Source organism: Chrysemys picta, chromosome 1 (genome assembly GCF_011386835.1).
Source record: "Chrysemys picta bellii isolate R12L10 chromosome 1, ASM1138683v2, whole genome shotgun sequence".
NCBI classification, from domain to species: domain Eukaryota; kingdom Metazoa; phylum Chordata; order Testudines; family Emydidae; genus Chrysemys; species Chrysemys picta.
The window spans coordinates 191,164,275-191,191,943 of record NC_088791.1 but is presented as its reverse complement, the minus strand read 5'-3'; the positions used below and the strand labels follow the sequence as shown (position 1 = coordinate 191,191,943).

Genomic DNA, 27,669 nt, shown 5'->3' with positions numbered 1-27,669 from the left:
GTAAAGTTGACATTGTAAAATGTAAAGTCTACAGCAATAGTCTTGGAATGTTTCTTATTGATCTGAGCAGGCACACCAGACAATTCTGACAGATTGCTCCCTTTTAGGCCTCAATTGGATGAACCAGTCCCATTGTATGAAGCCAAAGTTTCTATGGAAATAGTTCAGAAGAATCAAGCAAGAAAAAGACAAGTCATCCAATTCTGAAGCACAATTTCCTTGTTTCTAAGACTGGGAGACAGAGATATGTAATATATTTGAGAAGTAAATTGGTGTGCAACTTCAAATAGTTCTGAAGATAGTGTCTGGGCTGTGAATGTTTTGGTACTGAGACTTTGTTTCCCTGTATCAAATCTAATAGAATGATTCCATCAACAACTTTAAAGAGATACCATTAACTTAAAAATCACATCTGTCTGATTTTTCCTCCTATTACTGTTATAAGTAACATCTAAGATTAGAGGAAAAAATATTTTTTCTGATTGTTCAGTTTTATTTTTTGTATTCAACACTATCTGAATAGTCTGCTTCAGTCTTTGACATACTCTTTTTAAACAGGGAAGAGAAAAATATAAGAAAATGTAGTAGTAAAACTAGCAAAATTGGCAGAGGGATTCTAGGGGTAGGCACAACTTGTTTGTAACAAGGTTGGGGTTTTTTTGTTTTTTGGGGGGGGGGTTCAAACTGATTTGTTTTCAAGTTTATTGTGTCCCTTTAAGATTTGAATTACTGTTCTACAACCATTTCATAACATCACACTTTTATATAGCTATAAAATTAAGGTAGACAAAAGTGAATGAAAGATTACGCAGATATGAGGTCAGTCTTTCGCTTTAGTGTTCAATTCTTGTTAATGTTCAATGCACTTTATTGCACATAGACTTTGTTCCTTTTTATATGGCTAAAGAGTAGGAAATGTAAACTGGATTTCCATCTCTGACATCATTCCTAAAACACCTTCTGTGTTCTTTCGTTTACACCCTTTCACTTTTGCTCTTTAAGATTAACTAGTCATATACTAATGTTCATGAGATCAGCTTGTCCAACATCATTCTCCTTTTTACCACCACACACACCAGCATCCATCCTCAAGGAAAAACCTACAGCTCTTTCAATGAGTCCTACAGCTTCACTGCTTGTTACTGCTTGAGATCTGAAGCCATTAATAGAGCAGTTGGGTACAATCTAAATCACTGTTGGAGGGGATGGTTCAAAGTGTGAGCACTTGCACTTTGAAATCTAGGTATTATATTGTTAGATTTAATCCTGAGTAACAGCATTCAGTGTTGTTGTAGCTGTGTTCGTCCCAGGATATTAGAAAGACAGGGTGGGTGAGGTAATATCTTTTATTGGGCTAACTTCTGTTGGTGAAAGAAAGAAACTTTCGAGTTGACATAAAACTGTTCTTCAAATCTGGGAATTGTTTTGTTTTTTCCCCCCCAGACCTGAAGAAGAGCTCTGTGTAAGTTCAAAAGTGTCTCTCTCTTACCAACAGAATTTGGTCCAATAAAAGTTATTACCTTACCCACCTTTTCTCTCTACTGTACCTTAACAGTATGTCAATTTACCTTGGTATGCTGTTTTTCTAGTCACTGGGATTATCGCATGTCCTCAGTAAATCACATAATGCAGGTTATAAGAAGTACGAAAAAAATCTAATTTTTCCGTTTGTGATATAATGCAAGCTTGAGAACAGGTACTGTTTCATACAGAACATACACATATAAAATTACATTAAGGCATTGATCTCTCTTATTTGAAATCAGTCTTGAACCCATGGTATATCCAGCAGTGTATTATATTTATTATTTATTCTCCTGTCACTTTCATTTCAGTTTCAGTGCCTACAAAATAAAAGGAGAGAGAATAGAGGGAATGGAAATAAAAATGTAATGACAAAGATGGAATCGGTTTAACAAAACTAGAAAAGTAACAATAAAATTGCAAAGGGAAAAAAGAATTGAGAGACTTCTAGGTCCTAGAACTATCAGTCTGATTATTTTTTTTACCGTACTCTGTACATTTTGACTGTTGGTCTCATAAATGGGGGGAAAGCATTTTGCAAATTGTTTTGGTGAATTTGAATGAACTAGGTCCATTGCATGACGGCATAGTCTCCTTGACATTTCCTCCACAGCCCCACACACTGTAGGAGTGGCATGCCAACATGTATGTCCTTGGAAACTTTTAAAGCAGTAAGTGATGGTTAGAGGGTATATGCATGTCCCTCAAACCCTACATACAATAGACTGATGGTATAAATGCCCCACCCCTTTTAACTATCCCTTAGTTCCTCTCTCCATCAACATGAGCAGTTATGAAATTAATTCATTCTCTTTCTCTATGGAGTGTTAGCTTAGATACACTTATATAGAGCCTAAAATTAGTCTAAAGCTATTCGTGTAGACTTATGCCAAGTTTTTCAAAAATAGGAGCCAAAAGCTAGGCTCCTAAATCCATATTTAAACATCTGAATAAAGAGACCCGATTCTCAAAAGTGTTGAGCACCCAGCAGCTCCTGTTGTCCTCCCTAGAAAGTCTCTTCCAGTAAAGAAGAAGAAGACTCCTAAAGGGATTTTTCAGCCTCGTCTAGTCTACTAAGTCAGAGTGCTGCCAGATATGGATTTGGACACTTTCTTGGGGGGAAGAACCGGTTAGGCTTCTAAGCTGCTACTTCTCCCACAGCTCCTGATGAGGCTGGCTTGACTGCTTTCTCCTCTCTTGTGAGTGCAGCAGAGCCTTCTAAGATCTGGTAGGCAGAATGGCATCTGCTTTGGATATTCATCTAGCAGTTTTGGTCAGCACAACACACTTGCTTTAGTCTGTCCAAAGAAGTGTTGAATTCATCTGTCTCTGTGGCCTCAGTCTCTGGATAGCTGTAAGTTTTTTGACACGGTGATAAAAATGTCTGCATTGGGTCTACACTAGCTCACTCCACAACAGTGCAGTGGCACCAGTGCTAAACTAATGCCAGGAAAAACACTTGGGAAGACAAGGCCCAGGTGTGAAAGACTCCTCCCTGTTCTATCCCTTTAGATAACATTTCTGCTTCTTTTAGCATATATCATTCTAGTAAACATGTAAGGCTACTGTGTAAATAGCCTGTAATTAATGGCTTTGATATATCTTCAAATAAATCTTTTTTTCCTCTGTATTACTCTTATCTACATATTTTTCCTTGGGCAAGAGTGATCTGTCTTCCTAATATCTTTAAAGAGATTATCATTAATATTAGGGTGGGTTGGACTCTTCACTGGAATGGAAAAAATTGGTGCAGTTTGGAAATATAGTCTAAAGTCAGACAGAGAACCGAAGGAGTGTAACAGGAGCAGATCAAAATAGCTTGTGCTGGTGAAAAGCGGAACCCAGATTCGCCCTTTGAGTACCATTACATATATAACAAGCAAAAGGAGTAGTAAACAGCTGCTACTTAGCCAGTACCTACACAGTATTTGTGGTTGAATAATATAAGAACACAAGTGTATAGCCTCCTATTTTAATATCTGGTAGACAATTTTTCCCTCTACCTTTGATTACAGCCTGTTTCCTTTGGTGCTTGATGTGGGTAGGAGACCTTCCTTCTTTCAAAAGCTTAATTGGGCTCACATTCTGCCCATCTTGTTTGAAGCATTTGGAATTTTCCAGACTCCCATTATCAGATAAATACAGCTGCTGCCCACGCCATGCCAACCATTTTATTTACATATTGGATAAATGTGTATTGTTGCAAAATAGCATCTTGGTACTTTTAGTGATTTTTTTTCCCCCTCCCAGTTTTGACATCAGTCCTACAGCACTCCCTGTAAGTCAAAAGCGTAAATGTATAGACATTGATTCCAGTTTGAAATTGCAAATTATTTTTCTCAAAATCATTCTATTTATATTTTAAATTACCTCTTTGTGAATACTTTTTGCAATAAAAGAAGAGTTCTCACTCCCCTGTCAGGACATGATTGGTGTGAGTTATAGGTGTGTGATACTAACAGGACTGTGCATACAGTGAGTATAGTGTATGTAGGAGTGCAGGTTTGGCATAAGGTACACTGTGTGTGTGTGTGTACTGTATGTACCCTGTGCAGATGGTATATGTATGGGTGGCAGAGAAGTGAGGTGCACATATGATGTGAATATACAATGCACGTAGGGTGACTAGATGTCCTGATTTTATAGGGACAGTCTTGATTTTTGGGTTTTTTTCTTATATAGGCTCCTATTACCCCCCCACCCCGATTTTTCACACTTGCTGTCTGGTCACCCTAAATACACGCAGATGGCCTGGGTGTATGCAAGATTCAAATTAGGGGCTATACTGTACACCTTACCCCCAGCCACTGTTCTGTGCGCCAGGGTTTAAGCTTTAATTCGTTTAGAAAAGCAAGTCTCTAAATCGTCTGGATGCAAAGAAAACTTTCAAACGTGAACCAAATGTTACTAGTGCGATGGTGTCCGCCCGCGTCCGAAGGCAGTTCTGGGAGACGTGAGGGTCGGTGCTCACGTCAGCAGCGCGGGGCCCCGAGGGAGGCTCGAAGGCGCCGGTCCGCCCCGGGGCGGGGCTCGCCGCTTTGCGCGCCAGAATTCGGAGAGCGGAGCCCGGCTCCCGCCAGCGCCCGGCCCGGCCCGGCCCCACCATGTGCGCCGCGGTGCCCGGCTACTCGCCCGGCTTCAAAAGGCCGCCGGAGACGCTGCGGCTGAAGCGGAAAAGGGCCCGGAGGAGCGAGGCCGCCTCCCCGCCTTGCCCCCAGGCGGACCCGGCCGCCGCCCCGCGCCCTTTCCCCAGACCGGGGCGGCGCAATCCCTTCTCCAGCCTGGACAACGCGCCGCGCCCCGGCACCGCCGTACACCGCCCGCCGGACACCCCCGAGCTGCAGGAGCAGCGGCCCCCGCCGGGGAGCCAGGCCCCCAGACACCCCCTCTGGCAGGTACCGACCCGCCCGCGCTACGGGACCCTGGCGGACCCCCGCCCCCGGGGGCTTGGCTGGGTGGGGTCGGGTTTGCTCCGCAGCCCCTCTAGCAGAGGGGGGAGCGCTAATAGGGGCGGTGTGGTCCAGTGGACAGAGCAATGGGCTGGGACTCAGGAGACCGGGTTGTGTTTCTGGCATTGTCACTAATAGGGGCCCACTGGTCACTGCACCCCGCTGAGCTTTGGGTCCCCCCTCAGTAGGGTGGGTACTGGCTGACCTTTGCAAAGCACTTCGGGTAGGTCTACAGTGCAGTAGATAGAAGACCCCTAGTGGGATGACGGGGGCTCAGGCGGCCGGGGCTGTACGATGGCGGTGTAGACGCTTGAGCTGGAGCCCAGGCTCTGAAACCTGGTCGGGGGAGGGTGTCCCAGAGCCTGGGCTCCAGCCCAAGCCCAAAACATCCACACTGCAATTTTGTAGCCCCTTAATCTGAGTTCTGCCAGCCCGAGTTAGCTGATACAGGGCAGATGTGGCTGTGCCACTGGTCTCTTACGGCAGTGTAGACGGACCATTCGAGATCTGCTGATAAAAAGAGCTAGGTATTATCGATAGCACTAGAGTTGATTGAAATAACTTTATTTTTGTAAAAATTATGGGAGGTTTTGGGGTGCGGTTAGAATCAGCATTGGTAATTTCCCAGGAAAAACTAGTTTAGGACAGGGTGCTGGTAAATACTGGCCTAAATCCAGTTTAAACCAGGAAACTGTGGGAAAGAAGTGTCCAGCCAGTTTGGTAAGCATAGAATGAATCTCTTCAAACTTTGGGTACATCCATTGGTAGCTGAGGAAAAGGCTCAGAAAGCTGCTACGAATGCTGGATGGCCAAATGGACCTGGATTGATAGTCTGAAACGCTGCATGTTTCTGATTACTTAATGCTTCTAGTCTACAACTCTGCATTATTGCCATTTTCATACAATCAAATAAATGTTTTTGATTTTTGTTGCTAAAATATTGAAAACTGAAATATGAGTGGACAGGTACAACTTCCTTGAGAAAATACCAAACCGAAGTGTATACGGACATTCTGATGTTCAGTATTATAATTACATATATTAAGCCCACTGCAGTTTTAATTTTTATTTATACAACCCTAAATTAATATACTGACTTATGTAATCACAATTTGAATATGTAACTAAAACTAAATATAAGGTAGTATGCATTAGCGAAACAGTTTTTAAAATAGAAAATGCCTTAAACTGGGACAAACAAGTTTTTCCTGGAGCAGTAAATACCGTGATTTTACCTAGTAAAGTCCACCTCTGGTGAATAGCATCCCATCCCTGGTTGGAATTTTTTTCCCTCTCTCTGAAGGGAAAAAAAGTGAGTCGGGTGGTGGTTGGGACCTAAAAGACACTTTTGCTTTTGTCTTTTTTAATAAATAAAAAAGTTTAGTCAAAGCCACTTGGTTTCCCCCCTCCCAAAAAGGGGGGGGGCAGCAAACTCTTGGGCAAAAAGTTGTCAACCAGTTTAAATTCATGCCCAGAGAATACTGCATACCCTTGCACCTAGTGAAATCCCAGAAAGGGAGAGAAATATATTCTCCTACTGGAATTAACACCCTGTCCTAGTGTCACGTGGATATCTTTCAGACTATTTGAAGTCTGTAAATCTAGCCCCCCCCTCCCCCCCCCGGCTCCTTTATGAGTAGTGGTTGGAGAAGTGTCTAGTGGGATAATGCTGTTTTGTGAACTACTTACAAGGCTTTTTAAAACTTTGTCATATGTAGAATTAAAGCCACTTTTATACAACTTAAGAAAAGCTTTTTGGTAGGGAGAAGCAGGTTCCACTGGTTTAACTGTTAAGGTTGTGGGGAGTGGTGTTGCACAAAAGTATTGTATCTGTGTATAAAACAATTAAAGGAACAATAGGAAAATTTGCTTGTTGCTCTCATTTAGTGTGCTCCACACTATACTAACACAAAGGAGGATGTGTATGTTCAGTAGTACAATTTTTATAATTCTCAAGCTATTTAGCTGAAGAAGGGGACTCTCCGAGCCCAAACTTTCCAATACATTTGGAGTACAATCTAAGAAAATCATTAAACTTACAAATGTATTTACATCTGCAAAATGCCTTTTAATTGTTACCACCAGAGGGTGAAATATTCTAATATGTGCTATTGATAATGGTCAGTTTTAAATATCTAATGAAATTACATTTAAAGATCAAACAAAATTAAAACAAAATTGTCAATTTAACTCTCAACTTTGCTGTACTTTAGATTAAGTTAATAACTCTTTCTTTCTTTAGTTTTTAGATCCTCTTCAAGAAAATAAATCCACCTGGAAAGAAGAGTGTTCTGAAAGAGCAGATACCACATTAACCAATGTAGGAAGCCATAAATATTGTTTTTGGGGTGTTTAACATTTCATCATGCAGAAAAAGCTTACATTTTGTATTTTTTTTTTTGTAGCTTTCTGTTCAGTGTCATCTAGATTTTACTAGAATGTTACAATTCTAGGACTTTTTCTTAGAATGTCTTGAAGTTCAGTATTAAGTTGACACCAACTTAAAATTCATATTTTGTCTGCAAAAAGAAGAACAGGAGTACTTGTGGCACTTTAGAGACTAACAAATTTATTAGAGCATAAGCTTTCGTGGACTACAGCCCACTTCTTCGGATGCAAAAAAAAAACAAAAACTTTTTTTCTCTTAATTAATTGGCCTCTCAGAGTTGGTAAGACAACTCCCACCTGTTTATGCTCTCTGTATGTGTGTATATATATCTCCTCAATATATGTTCCATTCTATATGCATCCGAAGAAGTGGGCTGTAGTCCACGAAAGCTTATGCTCTAATAAATTTGTTAGTCTCTAAGGTGCCACAAGTACTCCTGTTCTTCTTTTTGCGGATACAGACTAACACGGCTGCTACTATGAAACCTGTCATATTTTGTCTGAAATCTTTACTACTTGACGCATGTAAATTTACTGTAACAGAAAGAGATGTAAACAAATTGAAATAATTTTTCTATTTGCGCCTCTCACAGAAACTTCTATAACCATTTTCTTGTCTGCTTGTATAGTCATTCACTTCCCCTGTTGTCCCTATAGATATTTCAGTGCTGTAACAGAAGAGAGAAACCCCTAAAAAAAAAAATGAAATGTAAAACTACAAACATTGATAACTGATTTTAGTAGGGTGTAATTCCTGAAACTAACTTTTTGAAGCTGACTAGATTTCAAGTTGTATGCAGTGTTGTTGTAGCTGTGTTGGTACCAGGATATTAGCGAGACAAGGTAAATGAGGTAATACCTTTTATTGGGCCAACTTCTGTTGGTAGGAAAGACAAGCTTTTGAGCTTACACAGCTCTTTCAGAACAAGAAGAGCTCTGTGTAAGCTCGAAAGCTTCTCTCTCTCACCAACAGAAGTTGGTCCAATAAAAGATATTACCACACCCACCTTTTCTCTGTAGATTTCAAATTGACAGTCAAAATCTAGATTTCAGCCAACTTGTATCAGGGGTTAGGAGGAAACTTTCTCTAAGGGGACAATTATCCCTTACTGCCTAAAGGATTTCATGCACCTCCTGTGAAGCATTTGGTACTGTCCAGTCACCAACAATGGTGGACCACTGGTCTGACCTGGCATAGAATTCATATCTTCTTAAACTTGTACATAATAAAAAAACAACAAATACATAGACAAGTCTCTTAAGATGTCAGTGAAAACAACTTGTTTTTATTTGGATGAAAACCTCCTGCCATTTGTAACCCAAACACTGCAGTATTGTGAAAGTATGTATATCTGAGCTGGAAAGTGATCGTGACTCAAAACAGTGATTTTTTGGCTAGTCTATTTTAATTGATATAAACTGAAATACAAAATACATTCTTCTAAAATTATCATAAATGTTAACAGTTTAAAGTATTTGTAAACAAGGAACAACTTAAATTTCACATGTGTGTTCCTCTACAATGACTAAGTACTGGGTACTGTTATATTTACTGTCATAGCAATCAATGGGTAAGGAATGCTTCTGTCCAGTGCAATAAAGGTAAAAGTTGTTTTTGCAAGGCCTTCCATGCTTTCTTTGCATGGACTCCTATCGGTGGTCTATCAATTCCTGTATCTTATATGCTTGTCAGTATCAGGTGCTTTAAATGAAAGTGCTAGAAACCCCTGTAGTGGCCAATTATGAAATAACTTTTTCTCTGAGGAAAAAACTTTCCCTAACCCTTGTCCGTGGTTGATTTATGCCTTGAATCATGAGTGTCTGTATGCTTTCCGAAAACACTGACTGATAGTTTTTAGATGAAAAATATTTTTCCTGTATTTTGACTTTACATTATTTCTATTTTGTAAGGATCTTCATTTACCTGTTTCCACACCTGATGTTTCCTCCTCACCAAGCACAGAATTTCCTGCAGACTGGAGTATTAAAACTCGACTTCTATTCACTTCTTCCCAACCTTTTACTTGGGCAGAGCATTTAAAGGCACAAGAAGAGGCTCAAGGATTTGCCCAGCACTGTAGAGCAACATCAATCAATTTCCCACAAAGCATACAGGTAATCATTCTCCTGTAATCATGTTAAACATAATGGAGATACTGGGTGTGGAGGATCTGTTGTTGAGGGTTTTTTTTTTTGTTTAAGTTCTTGTGTACACTGGGAATAGCCCTTATTGAGCAACTAGTGTAACTGCACCAGTGCTGATCACCTACTGCAGAAAAAGGAAAGTCAGGGTTTGCAACAACTGTGAGGTTGTTAAATTAAGGTTTAGACCTTGAACTGGGTGTACAACAGTGCAAACAGTACTGGTGCAGTTCCCTAGTTGCTGCCTACCACTTGCTGAATTGGGGCTATTCACTAGAGTAGACAAGACCTTAGGTTTATAATGTAAAATAAATGCTTGAAGTGCCAGAAAAGGAGACTGGTAATATCTTTCTTCTCAGAGAGATAGACAATCTTATTAAACACTGTGTTTGGAATCTAGGAACCAAAGCTGTCCACGGAACTCCGCTGTGCATTCCAGCAAAGTCTTATTTATTGGCTTCACCCTTCACTGCCATGGCTACAGCTATTCCCTCGTATTGGAGCAGATAGGAAAATAGCTGGAAAGACTAGTCTTTGGTCACATGATGAAACACTGCAACAGGTTCTAATGAGTGAGTGGTAAGTTGAACTGAAAAACTTCTGGATTTGGTAAACCCAAATACTTGGATTACTGTATTTTAATTTAATTATATATTTGTTGTCCTCATTCCTGTGGAAAACACTTTTGCCAAGAAAATATTTATCATTTTGAGGGTCTCTGTGTTCCCACTTGTGAGTATGTGGTATCCCTTCTGTTGAGCTGCAGAACTGTCTCAAAGCAGTGTCTATTAGGGGTGCACAAGAGACCTCACATGATGGTGACATCATCACCCTACTCTGTATAAGGGATTGTGCATGCATCCCCCAAATGCCTCAGTTTCTTTGTCACTACCAAAGAAAGCAAACATATCTTGCTTTTGTCCTCAGGCTAGATCTTCCCTTAGTCTAACTTACGAGAAAATAAGAAGATGGTGTATAGTAGTATAGGATAGTTTAGTATACATAGCTTGCCCTTATCTCAAGAGCCTTTGGCCCCTTACTAGGGTCATGTCAGGGCCAGAGTCCCATAAAGATTTCAAGAGGCATACCTCCTATCTCCAAATCGTACTGGAGACTGTCACTCATGTCTGGTGCCTTCTATAGCTGAACAAAGATTTACTCGATGACCCACTGTGCAGTTTCCCACACCTTCACTCCCCACGCTGGAATGGGGAAACATTTGAGTCTCCAGATTCATTTGGCTTCTCAGTGTCTACAGCCTGATACTCTGGCTCTGTTGGAGGTACCTAGACCAGTCTCCTTGCTGAGGCTCTCTGACACAAGACTCACTTTGCCAGTCCAGCCTCTCTGCTGCCTTCTATCATGGGCCCAAGATGGAATCTCCTCTGCCTCATTCTAGGAGCAAATGCTTTATCCAGCACTGCTGGGAAATCAAAAGCAGCACCCAAGACCAAACTGGCACTGCCTCTGAAAGCATCAGTAGCTTTGGCGATGACACAAGAACTGACCACCTCACAGCCTACTCCTCATTCAGCGCTGCTGCCCTTGACATTGACTCCAAATCTCTCCTTCACTGCAGACACCTGTCTATGTAGGTGCCTGTTGGGAAAAGGCAATAGAAGAGGAAGCTCATCTCACAAGAGGGGCAGAAGTAGAAGAAGAAAGGGACAGGGACATCCCTCTTCTTCTTTCATACTTTCCAACCCACAAGGGCCTTGGAGATTAACTGCACTACTGTCACCTCTTCTCCACAATTCTCTGGAGCCAGGCATCTCAATGCCTATTAACTTGGACTCTTCTCTGGTTAAGGGCAAACCAATCTTCTTTCTGCCTACAGTCTCCAGTTTCCTGAAGGGCATGGTGAATACAGTCTCCCATCACCACTTTTAGGGAGCCTCTGCTGTTGTGGGACCTAAATCTTGTCTAACAAAGCTAATGGGGCCTTCCCGTGAGCCTCTAGTGTAAGCATCTCGAGCATCTGTAGGTACAGTTGCTAGGCGGGTTAGTGAGTTTAGTGCTTTGATCACCAAACCTTTACACTGTGGTCTACAAAGACAAGTGTGCCATTAGGCCCAGCTCAGCTTCATGCCTAAGGTGATCTCAGGATCCCACCTATCAATGTTTTCCCTTCCCCGTGTTGTTCGTAACAGACCCCATACCTACCCAAGGAAACTTACCTCCATACCCTAGTGAGGGTGCTCTTTTCTTATCTGGAAAAGACCATGGCCTCTAGAAAATCTAATAGGTTTTTTTATCGCATATGTGGAGAGATGCCAAAGAGAGCCCATTAGCAAACAGACTCTCACTGGTTAAGGAGATGTATAGATATTATCTAAGAATCCAGTACCTCCTGATTTAAAGACCTACTCCATGAGAGTCACCACAGTGTCAGTAGCAAGCATTAGGAAGGTTCCCAGGGTGGAGTCACGCATAGGAGCGAGTTGGAGTTTGATGCACTTTCACCAGACACTGCTCCTTGGATTTAGCATCGTTCTCCAATGCCTAGTTTCGGAGAGCAGTGCTACAGCCCTTTTCAGTTAAAAACTCACCATCTGCCATTCTGATGGGGCACTTCTTGCTAATCTCCCACAGGGGGAATGTACAGAGGCTTTCTAAGAAGAAAGGTTACTTACCAATAACTGTTCTGGGTTTGCACTGATAGTCCTCCCACCTTCCTCTTTATCTTGGAATTCTAATTAACATCAGGCCTCTCTGGTTTGGGGGAAGAAACTGAGACAGATGGGGGATTGCACTCTCTCAAGTAGAGTAGGTTGATGACCCTCATGTGAGATCTCTCATTGTCCTTCCCAATGGACATAACTTTATCAAAGAGACAAGGTGGGTGAGGTATTATCTTTTATTGGACCAACTTCTGTTGTGAGAGACATGCTTTCGAGCTTATACAGAGCTCTTCTGCAGGTCTGAAAAAAACTTACTACACCGTTAAGTACAAGGTGGAACAGATTGTTTAGCAAACAGTTAACACAGGTTTCAGAGTAGCAGCCGTGTTAGTCTGTATCCTGTTCTTTTTATAGTTAACACACACGTTTCAAGGAACCATTCAAGGTGAAATGGCTTGTCTCTTTTGCCAACAGAAGTTGGTCCAATAAAAGATATTACTCACCTTGTCTCCCTAATATCCTGGGATCCACCCGGCTACAACAACACTGCATATAACTCTATCAAGGTAGTTTCACAGCTCGTCACCAGGGACACCATATTCTACAAGTGTAAATACAGAGGCAACTCTTGAACAATAGCTACTACAATAGAATCCATATCTTACAAACTAGTGGGGATTGAGGAGGTCTTAAAAGTGAACACCTCAAAATTACCATAGGGTACAGTGCATATGTTGCAGTATGGTGCATTGCTTTCTTGGCCTTCGAATCACTGCAAAGCAACTTCTGATGCATTGAAATGTAAAGAGATATTGACTTGTTCTTCATAGACACCACTTTCCTTAGTGATTATTTTTGTGTCCCCCCCCCCCCAATCTGTGCCTTCTCCCCTTCCCCCCCCCCCCGGGAAAAATGGTTCATAAAATTGATCACTTGTAAAATAGGTGTTTGTAAAATTTGAAGGTTACTACAGTAGGACAACCTCTTTCTCATGGCTACATGAAGCAGACATGCAAAGTTCTTATAAAATCTTTCTACCATAGTAAAGGGAGCTGAATACTCTCAATAGCCAGTCTTAAGACTCTACAGCTAACTTTTTGTGTTGAATGCCTTTCCAAGCCTAGCTGTTGATTGGAGAGAATTTTGCAAAACTATTAACAAGTTTCCTTTAATGCTTTGTGGGAATTAATACACTAAAGAGTAAACTTCTCAAAAGAGCTCAGCATCTACAATCAGGGCCAGACTTTATCAAAAGATCTCAGCACAGTGGATGATAAGTCCTGAAAATTTGGCCCTAGATGTTCCAAGATCACCTCTTTCAAACCTGATAATACTAGGTGCATGTTATCTACAATACCCTAAAACTGAGAAACTTTATGGAGTATTTTATTTCAACCTATTTGAGATCCAGGTGGTTGTTTTAGTAGGTGGCAATAGTTTAAAAAAAGTCTCTTACAGAATGGTCATCTAAAATTTTATAACTTCTCTTTCCTCTAACCTGCAGGTCTGTCAGTTTTACTTCCCTATATAATCTTCTCAAAGCCAAGCTGTGTCCCTATTTTTATGTTTGTACCTACCAATTTACTGTGCTGTTTCGTGCAGCAGGCCTTGCAGGAAGTGATGTTATCACAGCTGTTATTTCCCCCACAACCAGGGGTTTAAGGGAAGCCATGAGAAATGAAGGTAAGACGGAGTTCTTTCCAATGAGATTTGAATAACATACAAAATTCACATTCTAACACAGTTATGTATGTAAACCATTCATTTGCTTACCTTCCCTACTCAGGCATAGAATTTTCTTTACCTTTGGTAGAAGAAACTAGGAGCAAGACACAGAAAAACTCCGAAACAAACTTGGATACAGAAGTGAACAGTCCTGAAACAGGCAAAAACACTGAAGATGGAGAGTATGTAACAAAACTGTCTGTGTCTGGAATTTAAATGCACTTGCCACTACCTAGACAATTTAATAGATATTAATGTGGAGTATTTTAACCATCTTAATCTGTTTTTCCTAGGGAACAAGGAGTGAGTGACGATGAAAGTTTCTCTTGGCTTGAGGAGATGGGAGTCCAAGACAAGATTAAAAAGCCAGATGCAATTTCTATCAAACTGTATCCTTTGACTACCATAATATACTATATCCAAAAACATGCATTGGAGTACTTCATTTCTCTGTGAAGATCGGTGGTTTTTGAATCGTAGTCCATCAATGACTGTGCAATAATGATGATTCTGTAGAATTTTCAGTTAGTGATACGATTTTTACAGTAAGTGTTCATAAATGCTGTATCTCCTTCTATACTTAACAGTGCGGGTTTGCATTTTTTTTTAAAGCAGAAAATATTGTTACAGGATCACTAAGTGACTACACTTTTTATTGTACCAAATATTAACATAGATTCTATCACAATATAAAACATAATGAGTGAAAATACACCTGTTACTGATCTGTGTTCTGATTAGGCTTAGAGTAATAGTAACTGCATTCTCTCTTACCTGTGTATTTAAAGTATATTTTTCTTTTTATGGAAAAATTGGTTTCTGGCTCAAGCTTATCTGGTTATAAATTTTACCCAATACTAGGCAGTATAGATTCCATGTGGCATAACAGAAATATACCACCTGTTATACAGCTACAGGGTGGGTGCCTGTGATGAAATGATGTCAACAAATCATGTCAGTTCTAGGTTTTCTGTCAACTGGTATTTCTACACATCCATATCCAAACTATTATGGCATGTGTCTTTGTACTTGATGCGTTTTTGTATTTTGATATAAGAACCAATTCCACCTGTTTCTGCCAAGATAAGGAATAATCAGCAAACTTCACTTGTAAAGCCATACATAGCATGCTAGGTGAAATTTCCTTTGTTCAACTGCCTTTTCAGTAATCTATACATGACCAGTGTGGTGATATCAAAGACACTTCACCCCTACAGATCATAAGCTGTTTTGTCACCTTCCAGAATGGTTCAGTAGGAAGACTTTTATTAGACAAGCTGACGGTTTGGTTAAAGATATGTCTACACAAACTTATAATGTACTAGTACAAACCTAAAACTGGGAACAGTACTTTTATTTCACACTCCAATTTTTCTAAAACCACAAACACAAAACTGTTTTAGTAAAGGCTCTCCATGAATGGCTGTTAAACTAAACAATTGCCCTTTAATGACTTGTTAATTACAAAACAAACAATCTGGAGAACATTCCTCGCCTCATGGTTTCAATGAAGCTAAAGATTAGGCCTAAGCTATTTTTGAGTTCTTTACCTTTCCAGAGCAAATGTAAATTAGCATAGACCTCTTTTCAGTGAATTTTTACTTGACTAATTCTTGGTCTGGTGCACTTGATGCCCTTAAACTTCTTGTATGTTTCCTTTGACCCATATCAACATAGCCGTAAAGAGAAAAATGAAGTGCAAGTGGATCACAAGCCTGAATCTGTTGCATTAGTGAAAGGAACAAACACATTCATGTTGCTGAACTTCTTGATAAACTGTAAGAGTTTAGTAGCTGCTGCAGGCCCTCAAGCAGGACTCCCACCAACACTGCTGTCCCCAGTTGCTTTTCGAGGTGCAACAATGCAAATGCTCAAGGTAAAACGCAAAGGAAAGAGTGATGTTCTGGTGCTGTCTGTCTTCGGGAAGGCTTTGTTCCTTCATATATCTTTGTGGTTACTGCCCCTCCAGAGATATCTTAGTGGTGCCATTTGTGCTGTTTATAATTTGATGTTGAATTAGCAGTTTAATTACAAACCTCTCTATTGGGGTTTCAGGTTGTAGCACAGATTTAAAGGATTTGGAGGCTTAGTTGTACATAGTCTCACCTTCAAGACACAGGATTAAAACAATACTTGCCACCTTTCTCCCCCCCCTTCCCCAATCACTAAGGTTGCTCTTTTCACATATTCTCTTAAAACTCCTGTTGTACTGATAATCTGGTTAGATCTCTTGAGCAATGTTGGCTGCTGGAGCTGCCCACTTTAGATATGATCTGAAACAGTGACTTACCAATGGTCCGTAAGAGGCAGAGGAGCTTAAAGAATAGTATTATTAATTATGGTATCATGGCCAAATTCCGTTATGGGTTTTTTTACATTCTCTCAAACTACATTCCCCGTGCAGTTGCACTCTACCTACCATATTGTGTAGTGTTCATGTGTATTAGGGTTTAGTATATTATATAATAAAAATCACACTATAACCCATGAATAACTTAATGTCTAATATTCATAAAGTGCTTTAAGAACCTTGAATTAAAGCTAATTTTGAAGTAGATGAAAAATAAGGTTTGTCACTAATCTTGATGTATCAGACACTGAATATGTAACTTACTGTCTTCAGGCTCGAAGCATCAATGTGAAAACACCGGTTCACTCATGTTATAACGATATATTTAGCTTGGAGATCACGGGTCCTGTCATGCCTCACTGTCTGCATACTTTGACCATGCTGCTCAAATCTGCACAGAGGGGAGCTTTTTCTGCTGTATTATACACCCATGAGCCAACAGCAGTGTTTAACACTAACACAGAGAGAATCTTAAATAAGGTAAGTAGACTGAAAGGGTGTCTTCCATGTTAGGGTTAATACTTTTTTATCACTAGAAATGAGACTACTGAATGGAAAAAACTGCTCTTCACTTGGGATAATGGCTAACGCCCACTTGTTGGCCATTTTAGAGTAACCAGTTTACAAGGTTTTATCAATAGTGAGGAGGCTGGGATTCCTAGTCATAACGGTGGAAAAGCATGTTCATTAAACTGATGGCTTTAACCCAGTCCCTATCATTTGCTACTCCACCCGTAGACTAGGCAGCTCTTCAATATCTACTGCTCATTGGCACAAAAATGGGTATAAAATACAATTAGTAGTTTGAAAGAAAAGCATCTTATCTACCTGTTTTGTGAAACTGAATTTCTACAGGAAACTATGTGGAAGGACCTCACTAAGTGTGGATTGCATCTTAAAACGTTGGATCAATTGATTCAACTTCCAACATTAGGAAAGTCTTCTATACGACTCCTAGAAATGAGAGATTATGCTTACATCTGGAAATCCTAAGTATGCTATTTTAATTCATGAAATGAGACTAGTGGTATTTGGTCAACACTCTACAGATGCTATCGTGTACCAGGAAGGGAGAATTGCCTACTTGCAAAAGCTTTTGGACGTAGTGGGTAAGAACTTCTGTTGCACACATCCTTGCTCATAAGGCAACTTTCAGTGGAAAAACAAATATTCTGAATAGTCCAGCAAGAACACTGCCCCTCTCAAAACCTGCAACAGCTGCATTTGTCTTTTAATGTTTTTAAATAAAAATTTTAAACACAGTAATCTTGTATTTTCTCTTCTTTAGAATAAGAGTGAGGGCCTCTTAAGCGTTAATATATTTTCACCATTGTTAAGAGTACAGAACTGTTAGAGGAACCATTTCTAGTTTCTACAGAAGGTGAAGTGGCTCCTCTGCTATTGGACACTGGAGGTCAATGATTCCTTGTTTCAGTATAAAGACAATGATTGGATTAAATAGTGGTTGTCCTCTAGATTAAACCATGATAGCTAAATGAATTGTAATTGTAAACCTTCACATTTCTTTAAAGGTATAAAATGAGAAACTAATCTAATCAGTATCACAAGTTGTGACACTTACCCATGATAACTTAACTCCTTTACACTATGAAACTTAAAGCAAAAAAGAGAGTGGTGTCCCTCCCAAGTAACGTTTATTCTTCGCAGTAACGAAATGTAACTGGAAGCACAGCTGTCATCTAAAAGGGAAGGATTTCAATGCTATTGGTAAGTTCAGTTAAATAAACTTATGTTCAGTTAACTCTGAAACTGGATAGCTTTACCTGCAACAGAATCTAAACAGCAACCTGCTGTTTCGTTATGATTGTATTCTGCCAAAGCTGAACCATGACTAACCTGTTCATGTGACAGGTAATTTGTCACTTTAAGAGTACATTTTGAAAGGATTCAACAATGAAAAGCACACTGTTTTAGTGATAACAACTGAGACTGACAAGCCACAAGTGACTAACCTGTCTCCTGCAGTAGGTGATATTAAAACACTGATTTAATTATTAACCAATCAGGATGCTTTTACTCTATTAACCAGTTGTAGTTGATAAAATACTTATTCAATTTGTTTTCCTCACAGCAAAATGTCAAGTATCAGGGTGTAGCCGTGTTAATCTGTATCCAAAAACAACAAGGAGTCCGGTGGCACCTTCAAGACTAACAGATTTATTTGGGCATAAGCTTTCATGGGTAAAAAAACCTCACTTCTTCAGAGGTTTTTTACCCACGAAAGCTTATGCCCAAATAAAACTGTAAATCTTTAAGGTGCCACCGGACTCCTTGTTGTTTTCACAGCGAAAAGACTATTTCCCCCGTCATATTGTTTAAATATCAATATATAGTACTATAGTAAATGGAACAACGAATTCAACTATTGTGACTCTTTTGGGTAATGCTGATTGCTAATTTGGCTTCTAAACCACCTAGATCTGAGTATCAGTGCTCTAGGTTTATGTAGATAGTGGATATTGTCCTCCAATCGACAACCCAAATGTCCCAACTTTAGCTGAAAGTAACTCTAAAAAACTGACACAGATCCTTGGAGAGCTGTAGAATGCTTTTTACTACACAGTATAGATCACGGGTCGGCAACGTTTGGCACGCGACTCGCCAGGGTAAGCACTCTCGGGCCAGGCCAGTTTATTTATCTGCTGACGTGGCAGGTTCGGCTGCTCGCAGCCCCCACTTGCTGTGGTTCGCCATTCCGGGCCAATGGATGTGCTGGCCCCGGCTTCCCGCCACTCCCTTTGGCCCGGGACGGTGAACCGCAGCCAGTGGGGGCTGTGATCGGCTGAACCTGCCACGTTAGCAGGTAAATAAACTGGCCCGGCCCGCTAGGGTGCTTACCCTGGCGAACCGCATGCCGAATGTTGCCAACCCCTGGTATAGATCATGTAGAACACTGAAGAGGCTGCCCCATGGAAGTTGGAAAGTCCATTAGAAGTTACTATAGCTCTTGGATTTTAGCTTTGTGTAATTGCTATCTCAACCCATCTAGGCTGGTGTGGTCTACCACTCCACTCACCCTCACTAATCTTTAATTCTAATAAAGTGTCCTCCCTAACTTACTATGATACTTAGATGAGCAAATTTGATGGTAAAATGAGTTAAACAAATAGGATGCATTTCAGGCACAAGCCTTTATGTATGACCTTAAAACAACTACACTAGTTTAATTTGTTGAGAATTACTTTAAAAGAGGTGATAATGCTTGTTTGGCATTTTATGCATAAATACCTAAAAGGGTTGTTAAAACAAGCAGAAGTTTTAAACTTTGAAATCAGGAGTGTCAAGTCTGCCCTGGTTGTAGAGGACTTGCTGTCATCTATATTGCTTTCTCCACCTTTAAGCAGGAACTAGTCTTGCACAGGTTACCTTAATTCTAGTATTTACTTCTGCAGTACTTCCTGCTGTAACCTTATTCCTTTAAGTCTTTTGTATGGAACTATTTAACCTAAACTAGCTCTTCTGAAAAGGTTCACTTTCTGTGTTGGGCAAAAGGGATAGCATTATAGCTTGTGAATTTGAATACACTTATATTGGAGTGTTCCTTTGCACATTATAGTGGAGTACAAGTTTTCATTGAACCATTTCTAGCGCTGCTTGTTGTGAAGATCATCTTGGAACCAACCGATGCTCGTCTTCCTGAACTAGAGCATGATTTTTCATAGGTACTGTATATCCACAGCTGGAACAGTGCTGAGCACTCCTGAAAACAATACCTTATGAGCATCAAGTGCACAACTAGACAAACATGAACACGCATTAGTGGCTACCTCCCACAATCTTCCAGTCTACTTTCACTCCAGCCCTTTCAACTTCTGCAGTAAATGAAGCAGAGGTCCAATAATCAACAGCTTCATTCCCTTAATGAGGTCAGGGGCCTGGTAGGAAAGGATGATTCAGTAATTAAGTTTACCTGTGCATCATCTTTAATTCAAGCATTTCGTATTTGAGTGCCTCACTTTGCAACATGGTCTTTGAACACAGGGTTTTTTATTTTTCAACTAGAATTTTAAAAAATCCAACCCTTTGTGCCCCTATTTTTTAGAGGGCAGTAGAGTACTGAATATAAGGCTTCTGGGCTTGGAGTGTGAACTGATAGAGCTGGGGACAGAGTTGGGACTCCTGCATGCTACTTTTTTATTTTTAAAGGGTGCTTTATAGTATTTGTCAATGCACTTTGTACAGATGGTTATGGAGGAATAGTCCCAATTCACAGATAGCCTAGCGAAGCACACAGATTTTATATATTTTGCTGACAGGCAAGCATGGATGGAACTCATCTGCCATATTCGATAGCTAGGTTCTATTCCCAGCTTTAACAAAAGTGACTCTATACTACACCTCTGGCCTTCAATCACTATCTATGAAATGGGACACTGCTCAATAAAAAAGGGTGCAAACGATAGAGAATTGACATTAATCCATGGAAGAAATGGGACTAGAATTAATCTTCTGGCTCCTAGTGCAAAGCTCCTTCCCCTCAGGCCAAAGGACAGCTTGTGGAGTTGTGTGTAGTTGACAGGATACAAGCTTTGAGGGAGAATTTTTTTTTTTTAAGAAATAACTAAGCATATAAACTACTAGGCATGTGCAAGTGGCTATTTTCTAAGATTTATAACTCAGCCAGGTATAACAGGAGAACTATTTTCCCCCACTGCACATTTGCAAACCCCCTACTGTCACTGAGTTAGAGCTATTTTTAAAAAGTGAGAAAAACAGGACTGCCTATTTTTCCCACCTACTTTTGTTATCAAAAACTGCCAAAACTTTGAATCATTTTAAAAAACAAAACAAAACCCTCATCCTGTGATGGAGTACAAGCACAGAAAACATGAGGCCAAAAATTAGCTTGGTAACTTTATAAACAACTGAAAACATTTCACTATTGCTCCCCCTCTGATACATACTCTCTACATTACTGCTTTGGCACAGATCTTAATTACTGTTTACTGACCAATGATTAAGATTATGAACTTGTGCGGCTTTATTGACTGAGTTGGGTACAACAATTGAAGCATCATTCTACCCCCCATCCAGTTGTAGATTTGTTATAGCTTAAAATTCACATTAACCACAAATTCATACAATCAACATCAGGCAGTGTGTTAATTTGAGATTGGAATAGACAATTTCATATCTCCTTACCAGGACATGCAGGGGAGAGACACTTTTACACTGCAATTCTCATCAATTTCATCGCTGGACTTTCTTCCCTCCCATTTAAACCAGGTCATTTGCCTATTCTTTTTAGTTTTAAAAAGTAAGCAATATGGCCAGTTGCAGTACACCATTGACTTAAACCCCAAACAAGACAGAAGTGGTAATGTTAGCATTGTACAACAGTGCCACAATTTACCTACCTTCTTGGAGGGGGTAACATTACTGGCCCAGTATCTGTCCAGCAGTACATACCAGCCTTTTTCTAGACTATGATAAGCTGTGCAGCCTTGTACTGGCTATAGGCAAAAGTACTACAACAGTAGCTTTACCAAGACCAGGGAAAACTGCATTATAGTACAAAAGAGTATGAAAGTGTTAACATTCCATATTGAAGAGAAACTTGCATGAGGTTCAAAGAGAAATTGCATGAGTTTTAAAACAAGGGTTTAGATTACTGATGCCCTCCAGAGTCTGCCTGTTGAATTTAGTCATTTAAGAAATAATTACATCACTAATGTAAACAATATAAACATACCAAAAACTAAGTATGATTTAAATACATTTTTGATGGTACAAAAGAAAATCCTGAAGGTGTCTGTACAGTTTTTACAATGTGGGAATCACCAATGTATTTACAACATGAAACGGGGAAATACCTTTCTTGTGCAGAATAAAATTATCTGAAATAATGTCAATATAAAAAACAATATCTAGCGGTGTGAGGCACTCCTGAAGATGGTGGCATTGGGCATGCTTTCCTTTGGTACAAGTCCCATCGCTTGGAGAGCCGCAGTTGCTGCTGTGGCTTTAGCATGCTTCTTATTAAGGCTGGGAAAGCTAGGCCTGTATTCATGCCCGTTGACCATCACCTGTTTAAGAGAAAAAATATACAATAAAATAAGAGATTTAACCAGTTGTTTGTTACTAGTACAGGAAAAGTTTGTTTACAAGAGCCAGAAAGAGCGATATGCAAACTTCCTATTAAAGGTATGCAAAATCCACCTCCAGCATCACCTGCAACACGCATGCATGTCCTCACTCAAGTCTCTATTACATTTATGAACAACTCCATTGGATTTAAATGCTGAAAGACAAGCAAGCACAAAGTATGGGGCTGCACTGAGGATGAGGAAATTAAGATTCCTCAAAAACATCAATTCGTGAGCTCTTCACTATTATTCAAAGTACAAAAACACTCATTAAGTTTTCCTCATTCTCTACATTTTTCTCTCATGCTAGCACACTTTGCATCTTGAAATTGTGTCTTCACTTCCCTTTCTGTCTCATTTTAGGTATGGGTATAATTCAGATGTAGCAAGTTATTCATATTTATATTCTAATAACACCAAGGCCCCACTCACGCTCAGAGCCTCACTGCAAACACAAAATAAGAGAGTTCCTGCCCAAAAGAGCTTATAATCTAAATATACAAGACATTGATAGACAACATATTAGGAAAATGTCAAAGGGCCAACTAATATTTTTTATTGGACTAACTTCTGTTGGTGAGAGGTCGTCTTCAGGTCTAAAAAATATGATCTCACCTACCTTCTCTCTAATATCCTGGGACTGACATGGCAACAACTACACCACATGCAAAGATCCAAGTATTTTAAAAAACCCTGCTCCACCTAACTCTTCCTCCCCAGTCATTGTGCAGAGCCTGTTATACCAGGCTGCATCTCCAACAGCAAATGGGAGACTACATAGCAAACTTCTGTTGTAATTTAGCACTATTACAGCTCCACCAGTGAAAGCTGTTGCACCCACAGGGCTCTGGTGTTTTTACCATCGTATCAGCCAACGCTACTTGAGACTACCTTTGAAAAGGATTCAGAAGCTCCCTCATGTGATACAGAAAGGAACTGCTTGCCTCAAAGGGGATGAGTATATGATGTCTATTATTATTAATCGTGTTTATTACAGTAGTACCTAAGGAACAACTATGAATGGGGTGCAATTGTACTAGGCACTGTACAAACAGTCCCTGCTCTAAAGCAAGTTAGGTTGCTAGTTAATGTATTTAATAAAGATCTATTAAATAAGACTAAGGTGGGGACCTAATAGTAGCTGAGAGACTGTCTTTCTCCCTACATCCCCTCCAGGCAGTTGTGGTCTGCTGGTTTGCTTTTGCTTCTTGTGACTGAACTCTGGGATTAATGGCAATGCATTCTCAGTGGTGGGCCCACTTTTCTGGAATCTGCTCCTTGGGGACAACAATAATAGACTCAGTGTTTAGCAAACTTCATGGAGCAGTGCGAGAACTCTTGTTTTGTTAAAACTACTAATTTATTCCAAGACCATTTTAGGAGCCAGATAGGCATTATTTTAGCCCTACATTTCTGAACCTAATACTCCCCAGGTTTAGCGTGATAAATTAAAATAATTGGTAAGAAACTACCATTAAGGCAGAAAAAGCGTATGCCTGTATTTATTCTTTCTATATGCAAACCTTTGAAATTAAGTATAGGACAAGATGTTATGGCCTGGACTCCTGTAAAACTGCAGTGATCTTTTCCACAATGCTTGAGAATTTTTCTCCCAGCGAGGGAGAGAAGTCACTAATACATTTTTGTGATCTATTTCTCGCTGTCAGTTCTTTAGCAGAAGAGTAGTCATTTTCAGAGGCAAACATTAATGCAAGATTCACGTGGAAAGAGAGTACGCTGGACTAAACTGACTAAAGAATAAAAAAGGGTTAAATCCTGCTCAACTTCTTCACAAGGGCCGTTGCACTAAAGCTTGTTCATGGGACTATGGCAGGTAACTCATTTAAATAGGCAGTGGGAAGAATGGCTTTTAGCCTCTTCAGAGTTACAAACGTGCATAAGTGTTTGCAGGTTCTGGGGTTAAATTGTAAGCTCTTTAGAATAAGGACTTTGTATTCCTGTGTGTTTGGACTGTGCCCAGCACATTGGGGGCACTACTGGAACACAAAAAAAATGAAATTAATAATACTAGATTTATCATTTCTAACCGAGTACTAGACATGTCAGAAAAGGGAATTCAAGCTTACCTTGAAGATAAAATGTTTGCGATGATCAGGCCCACTATCATCCACCAATACGAATACAGGTGGTGACCATCTTCTTTTATTACATATCTCCATCAATGCAGAAACTGGATGTTTACCTTTAATATATCAACATATTTTATTTCTATATTAATTCCAATGTTACTCCTAGACAAGTTACCTTAAATTAGATATTTTAAAGGAGTTAAAAAAAGGCCTTACCTGAAAGATCCTTCATTACACTAAAGTGTCCCGATCTCTTTTGTGTCTTTTCTCCCACTGCAACAAGGCCTAAACAAAATATGGACCATGTTTATATCTTGTGTTACTTTCTACCGCTATAAACCTGATTTTTGCATTGAGCTCTTGCTATTGGAGCATGGGTTTCTCTCATTCCATTAACCAACAGCATGCATTAATGACGCCTATCTATGATGACGCCAACTGTAGCACAATCACACATTCAAAAGCCTTTTAATCTCTCCCTTCATTTCAACACTACTATTTTTTCACACTATGCCAATCTTCTTAACTTGTTCCATTAATTGTTCCATTGAGACTGTAACTAGTCTGTCAGTCACCAGGAAGTACAAAGCACACTAAGGAAGGCACTCTTCCCCCTCAGAGAGCTCAGTACTTCACTGCTCATGTCACCTTTGGGAAAAATGTATGGCAGGAGCTGAACTAAAACTCAAGAGACTCACAGATGCAGGGCTCCTGCAAGCCACCCAGTGTTCAACATTCCCCTCCCGGCCCCATGTACTTCAAGCTTGTTGAAAAGTCATGGAAAACCTAACCTGCTGCAATTGTCTGTTCTCAGGAGGAAGGAAAAAATAAGTAGGTGATTTAAAAAAAAAAAAAAAAAAACACATTCTGTATAGTTCTGAGGCAGTAGCTATCAAACTTTCATTCTGTTAATTACTTTGTACAAGACATCCTCTCGTAAGCCATGTCCTCCACTCCAAACTTCCAATCCCAAGATTTTAAAGGGTAAGATAAAACAATCAATCTGCCTATAGCGTAAGGAAATACATGCAGTGACCCACCATTTTCCTTTAATAAAACATTTTACCCTCATTAATTTCAAAAATGCCTTTACTTCCTCTCGAGTGACACTTTTAAATACATGTAAAAATAAAATGTTTGAATGACAATCACTCAACTTCTTTTCCTTCAATCCTTTCCTTTTATTTTTCTTGTTTCTTACCTAAACTTGATTCCTCTCCTGGCTTCTGGGAATGAAGGAAGTAAAGGGGACATACTGCTGTTTTTCACTGCTGTTCGGTTTTGTTTTTTTTAAACTCACCCCCTCATTACCACCAACCCTTCACCCTCAGAACTTCAAACATAGTTTATTTTAAGGGATTATGGCCCCAAATTACCTCCAAATTCAAACAACCTAACGTTTCTTCCTTTTTCTTGTTGAAAATTATTTACATCAGAAATAATTACAAAACTGAGGTTACAATGAAGGGAGGAATCCTATAGCACATTATGTTTCACATCTGGCAGCTTGAGAGGTATGGCTCTGAAGCAACTAATGGGAAGAAGATGTTCTGCTTTCCACTGTTAACTGAAGCAGTGTGTTTTTACACCTTGCAGCTGCTGAGAAGGGAGCTCGCACAGCTTAATGGCAGCCAACAGAGCAAAAGAGTAGCTTGGTGGCTGCAGGCCTGGAAGCTGTTCAGGCCATGCCTGAGAGTAGCTGGGTCTGGTGCAGAGCCATGGGAAAGGCTGGCAAGATCTGGATTCACACCTTGCTGCTGTTTCCCAAAATAGCTTTACTGAACAAAGTTAATTGACTGTCCCTGGATGTATGTTCCCAGAAGTCAAAATACTCACTATTTGTTAGTAACTTTACACAAGATTTCAAAAATTGTTTTCTTTTATAAGAAGGGAAAAAGAAAATTACTTTGTCCATTTAAATTTTTTGGCAGAACACTAACCCCTTCTAGATAAGGTTCCAGTCTGGCTTTCAGCAGTACACACACATTGGTCAAGGCTGTCCACAACCCTTCTTCATACTGGTTTGCACAGCACTTGGCATAGATTTGGCATTTTATAAACAACAGCATCAGTATATTCCAATGCACTTTATTGCCCACCCCATGTACAAGAATCACTTCAGCTACCTATTTGTAACAACCCAAGTTGCCTCTTTATAGTGTACATGATCTTAACATTAGGCACCTATGTTGGTTTAGCGAAACTTCAGCACTTCTCCCTATCAATCTGGGTTTGATTTTTTTAGGGAGCCTGTTGGAAAGGATCATCTATCTGATAAAACTGAAAACAGGAAAAAAAGGATTAAATTAAAACAACCCGGGGATCGCTGCAAGGATATCAATATTTGTCGGTGAACCTATACCAAGAAAGGGAAGATGCATGGTCAGAGCTCTCCTCAGATGGATGCCAGCAGTCTTACTAATAACTTTGCTTGTATGCTGTACTCTTCTTCTCCACCTCTCTGGCCATCTTACTAAATAGTAAGTTCTTTGGGGCAGTGAACATATCTGCCTATTTGTTTGTACAGCGCTTAGCACAACAAGGCACTGGTCCTGGTACAGGTCTTCAGGATTATATAAATAATCATTGGGATGAATGTCAAACTCTACAGATGTAAGAAATGTTATCAGATACCACAGAGGTCCCCAGACACTCAATAAGGTTAGTACTCCCAATCATGGTTGTGAGCCTGTCACATAACCCATTCTGCAGGCTGCTCAGAAAAAGAGAAATGACCTTGAAGGAATTTTAGTTTAGTTTATAGATCTATATAGTTCTTCCCCGATACCTGTGACATTACCCACATAAAACTGAAGGAACTGTTATCAGCAATGAGAGCTTTACAGGACAGAGCTGCTGAAAAGGCTGTGCTGCAGCTCAACAAGAAGTTTTCTTCCTGGAACATCTGTCAACTAATTCTTCTCCAAACTCGCTCTCTCTCTCTCACTCTAGCTCCAATCTGGCAAGATGTCTGACAGAAATGAATAGTTGTAAAGCAGGTTTAGCCACTTTGTATGAAAACTCATTTGTTTTCATGGCTTCCTTTACTATATTTTTGGACTGTTTCATCGCTCAATTATAAAGCCATTGTGTAGACTGCTAAAGGAACTATAAACTTTAGACAGGATCACAATCTTATACTTGTAAAACGGAAGAGTGAGACTCCTCAGTCTCCATTTCCTGACTCCACACAGACAATTTTTACAATCTTGACTATAACACCTTATTTTCAGTGCATGATTGGTACTTTGAGAGCATTCCGCTATTGGGAAA

At 39.9% G+C, this 27,669-nt stretch overlaps 3 protein-coding genes and 1 long non-coding RNA gene across 28 annotated transcripts in view; 3 read left to right on the top strand and 1 right to left on the bottom strand.

The window, feature by feature from the left end:
* The window catches only part of CRYZL1 (crystallin zeta like 1), a 35,774-nt gene extending 32,620 nt beyond the window's left edge, over positions 1-3,154 (top strand). For 9 of the 10 annotated variants that reach the window (XM_008165243.4, XM_065590103.1, XM_065590106.1 and 6 more), the window contains one exon: positions 108-3,154. In XM_008165243.4, coding sequence (XP_008163465.2) covers positions 108-207 — 100 coding nt within the window. In that variant the 3' untranslated portion in view covers positions 208-3,154. The remainder of the gene's footprint in view (positions 1-107) is intronic. The other variant, XM_065590108.1, reaches the window with a different exon arrangement.
* A 1,357-nt stretch (positions 3,155-4,511) lies between these two features.
* On the top strand, positions 4,512-17,461 carry DONSON (DNA replication fork stabilization factor DONSON). Its single transcript, XM_024102742.3, has 10 exons — positions 4,512-4,919; positions 7,216-7,293; positions 9,273-9,476; positions 9,904-10,082; positions 13,629-13,807; positions 13,911-14,031; positions 14,143-14,238; positions 15,527-15,725; positions 16,473-16,679; positions 17,055-17,461. Exons 1-10 carry the CDS (start codon positions 4,629-4,631, stop codon positions 17,190-17,192), a joined length of 1,692 nt encoding a protein of 563 aa, XP_023958510.3. The 5' UTR covers positions 4,512-4,628; the 3' UTR covers positions 17,193-17,461.
* A 3,716-nt stretch (positions 17,462-21,177) lies between these two features.
* SON (SON DNA and RNA binding protein) overlaps positions 21,178-27,669 on the bottom strand; it is a 58,337-nt gene continuing 51,845 nt past the window's right edge. For all 16 annotated transcript variants that reach the window (XR_010599979.1, XR_010599974.1, XM_065589770.1 and 13 more), the window contains 3 exons: positions 24,613-24,681; positions 24,394-24,509; positions 21,178-22,246 (listed from right to left, as the gene is read on the bottom strand). Coding sequence is in view for 14 of the 16 variants with exons in the window: in XM_065589770.1 (XP_065445842.1) it covers positions 22,088-22,246; positions 24,394-24,509; positions 24,613-24,681 (344 nt within the window). In the remaining 2 variants the exon portion in view is untranslated. The remainder of the gene's footprint in view (positions 22,247-24,393; positions 24,510-24,612; positions 24,682-27,669) is intronic.
* Positions 25,820-26,210, top strand: LOC135982576 (uncharacterized). Its single transcript, XR_010599992.1, has 2 exons — positions 25,820-25,958; positions 26,079-26,210. It is a non-coding gene; the product is annotated as an uncharacterized LOC135982576 (long non-coding RNA).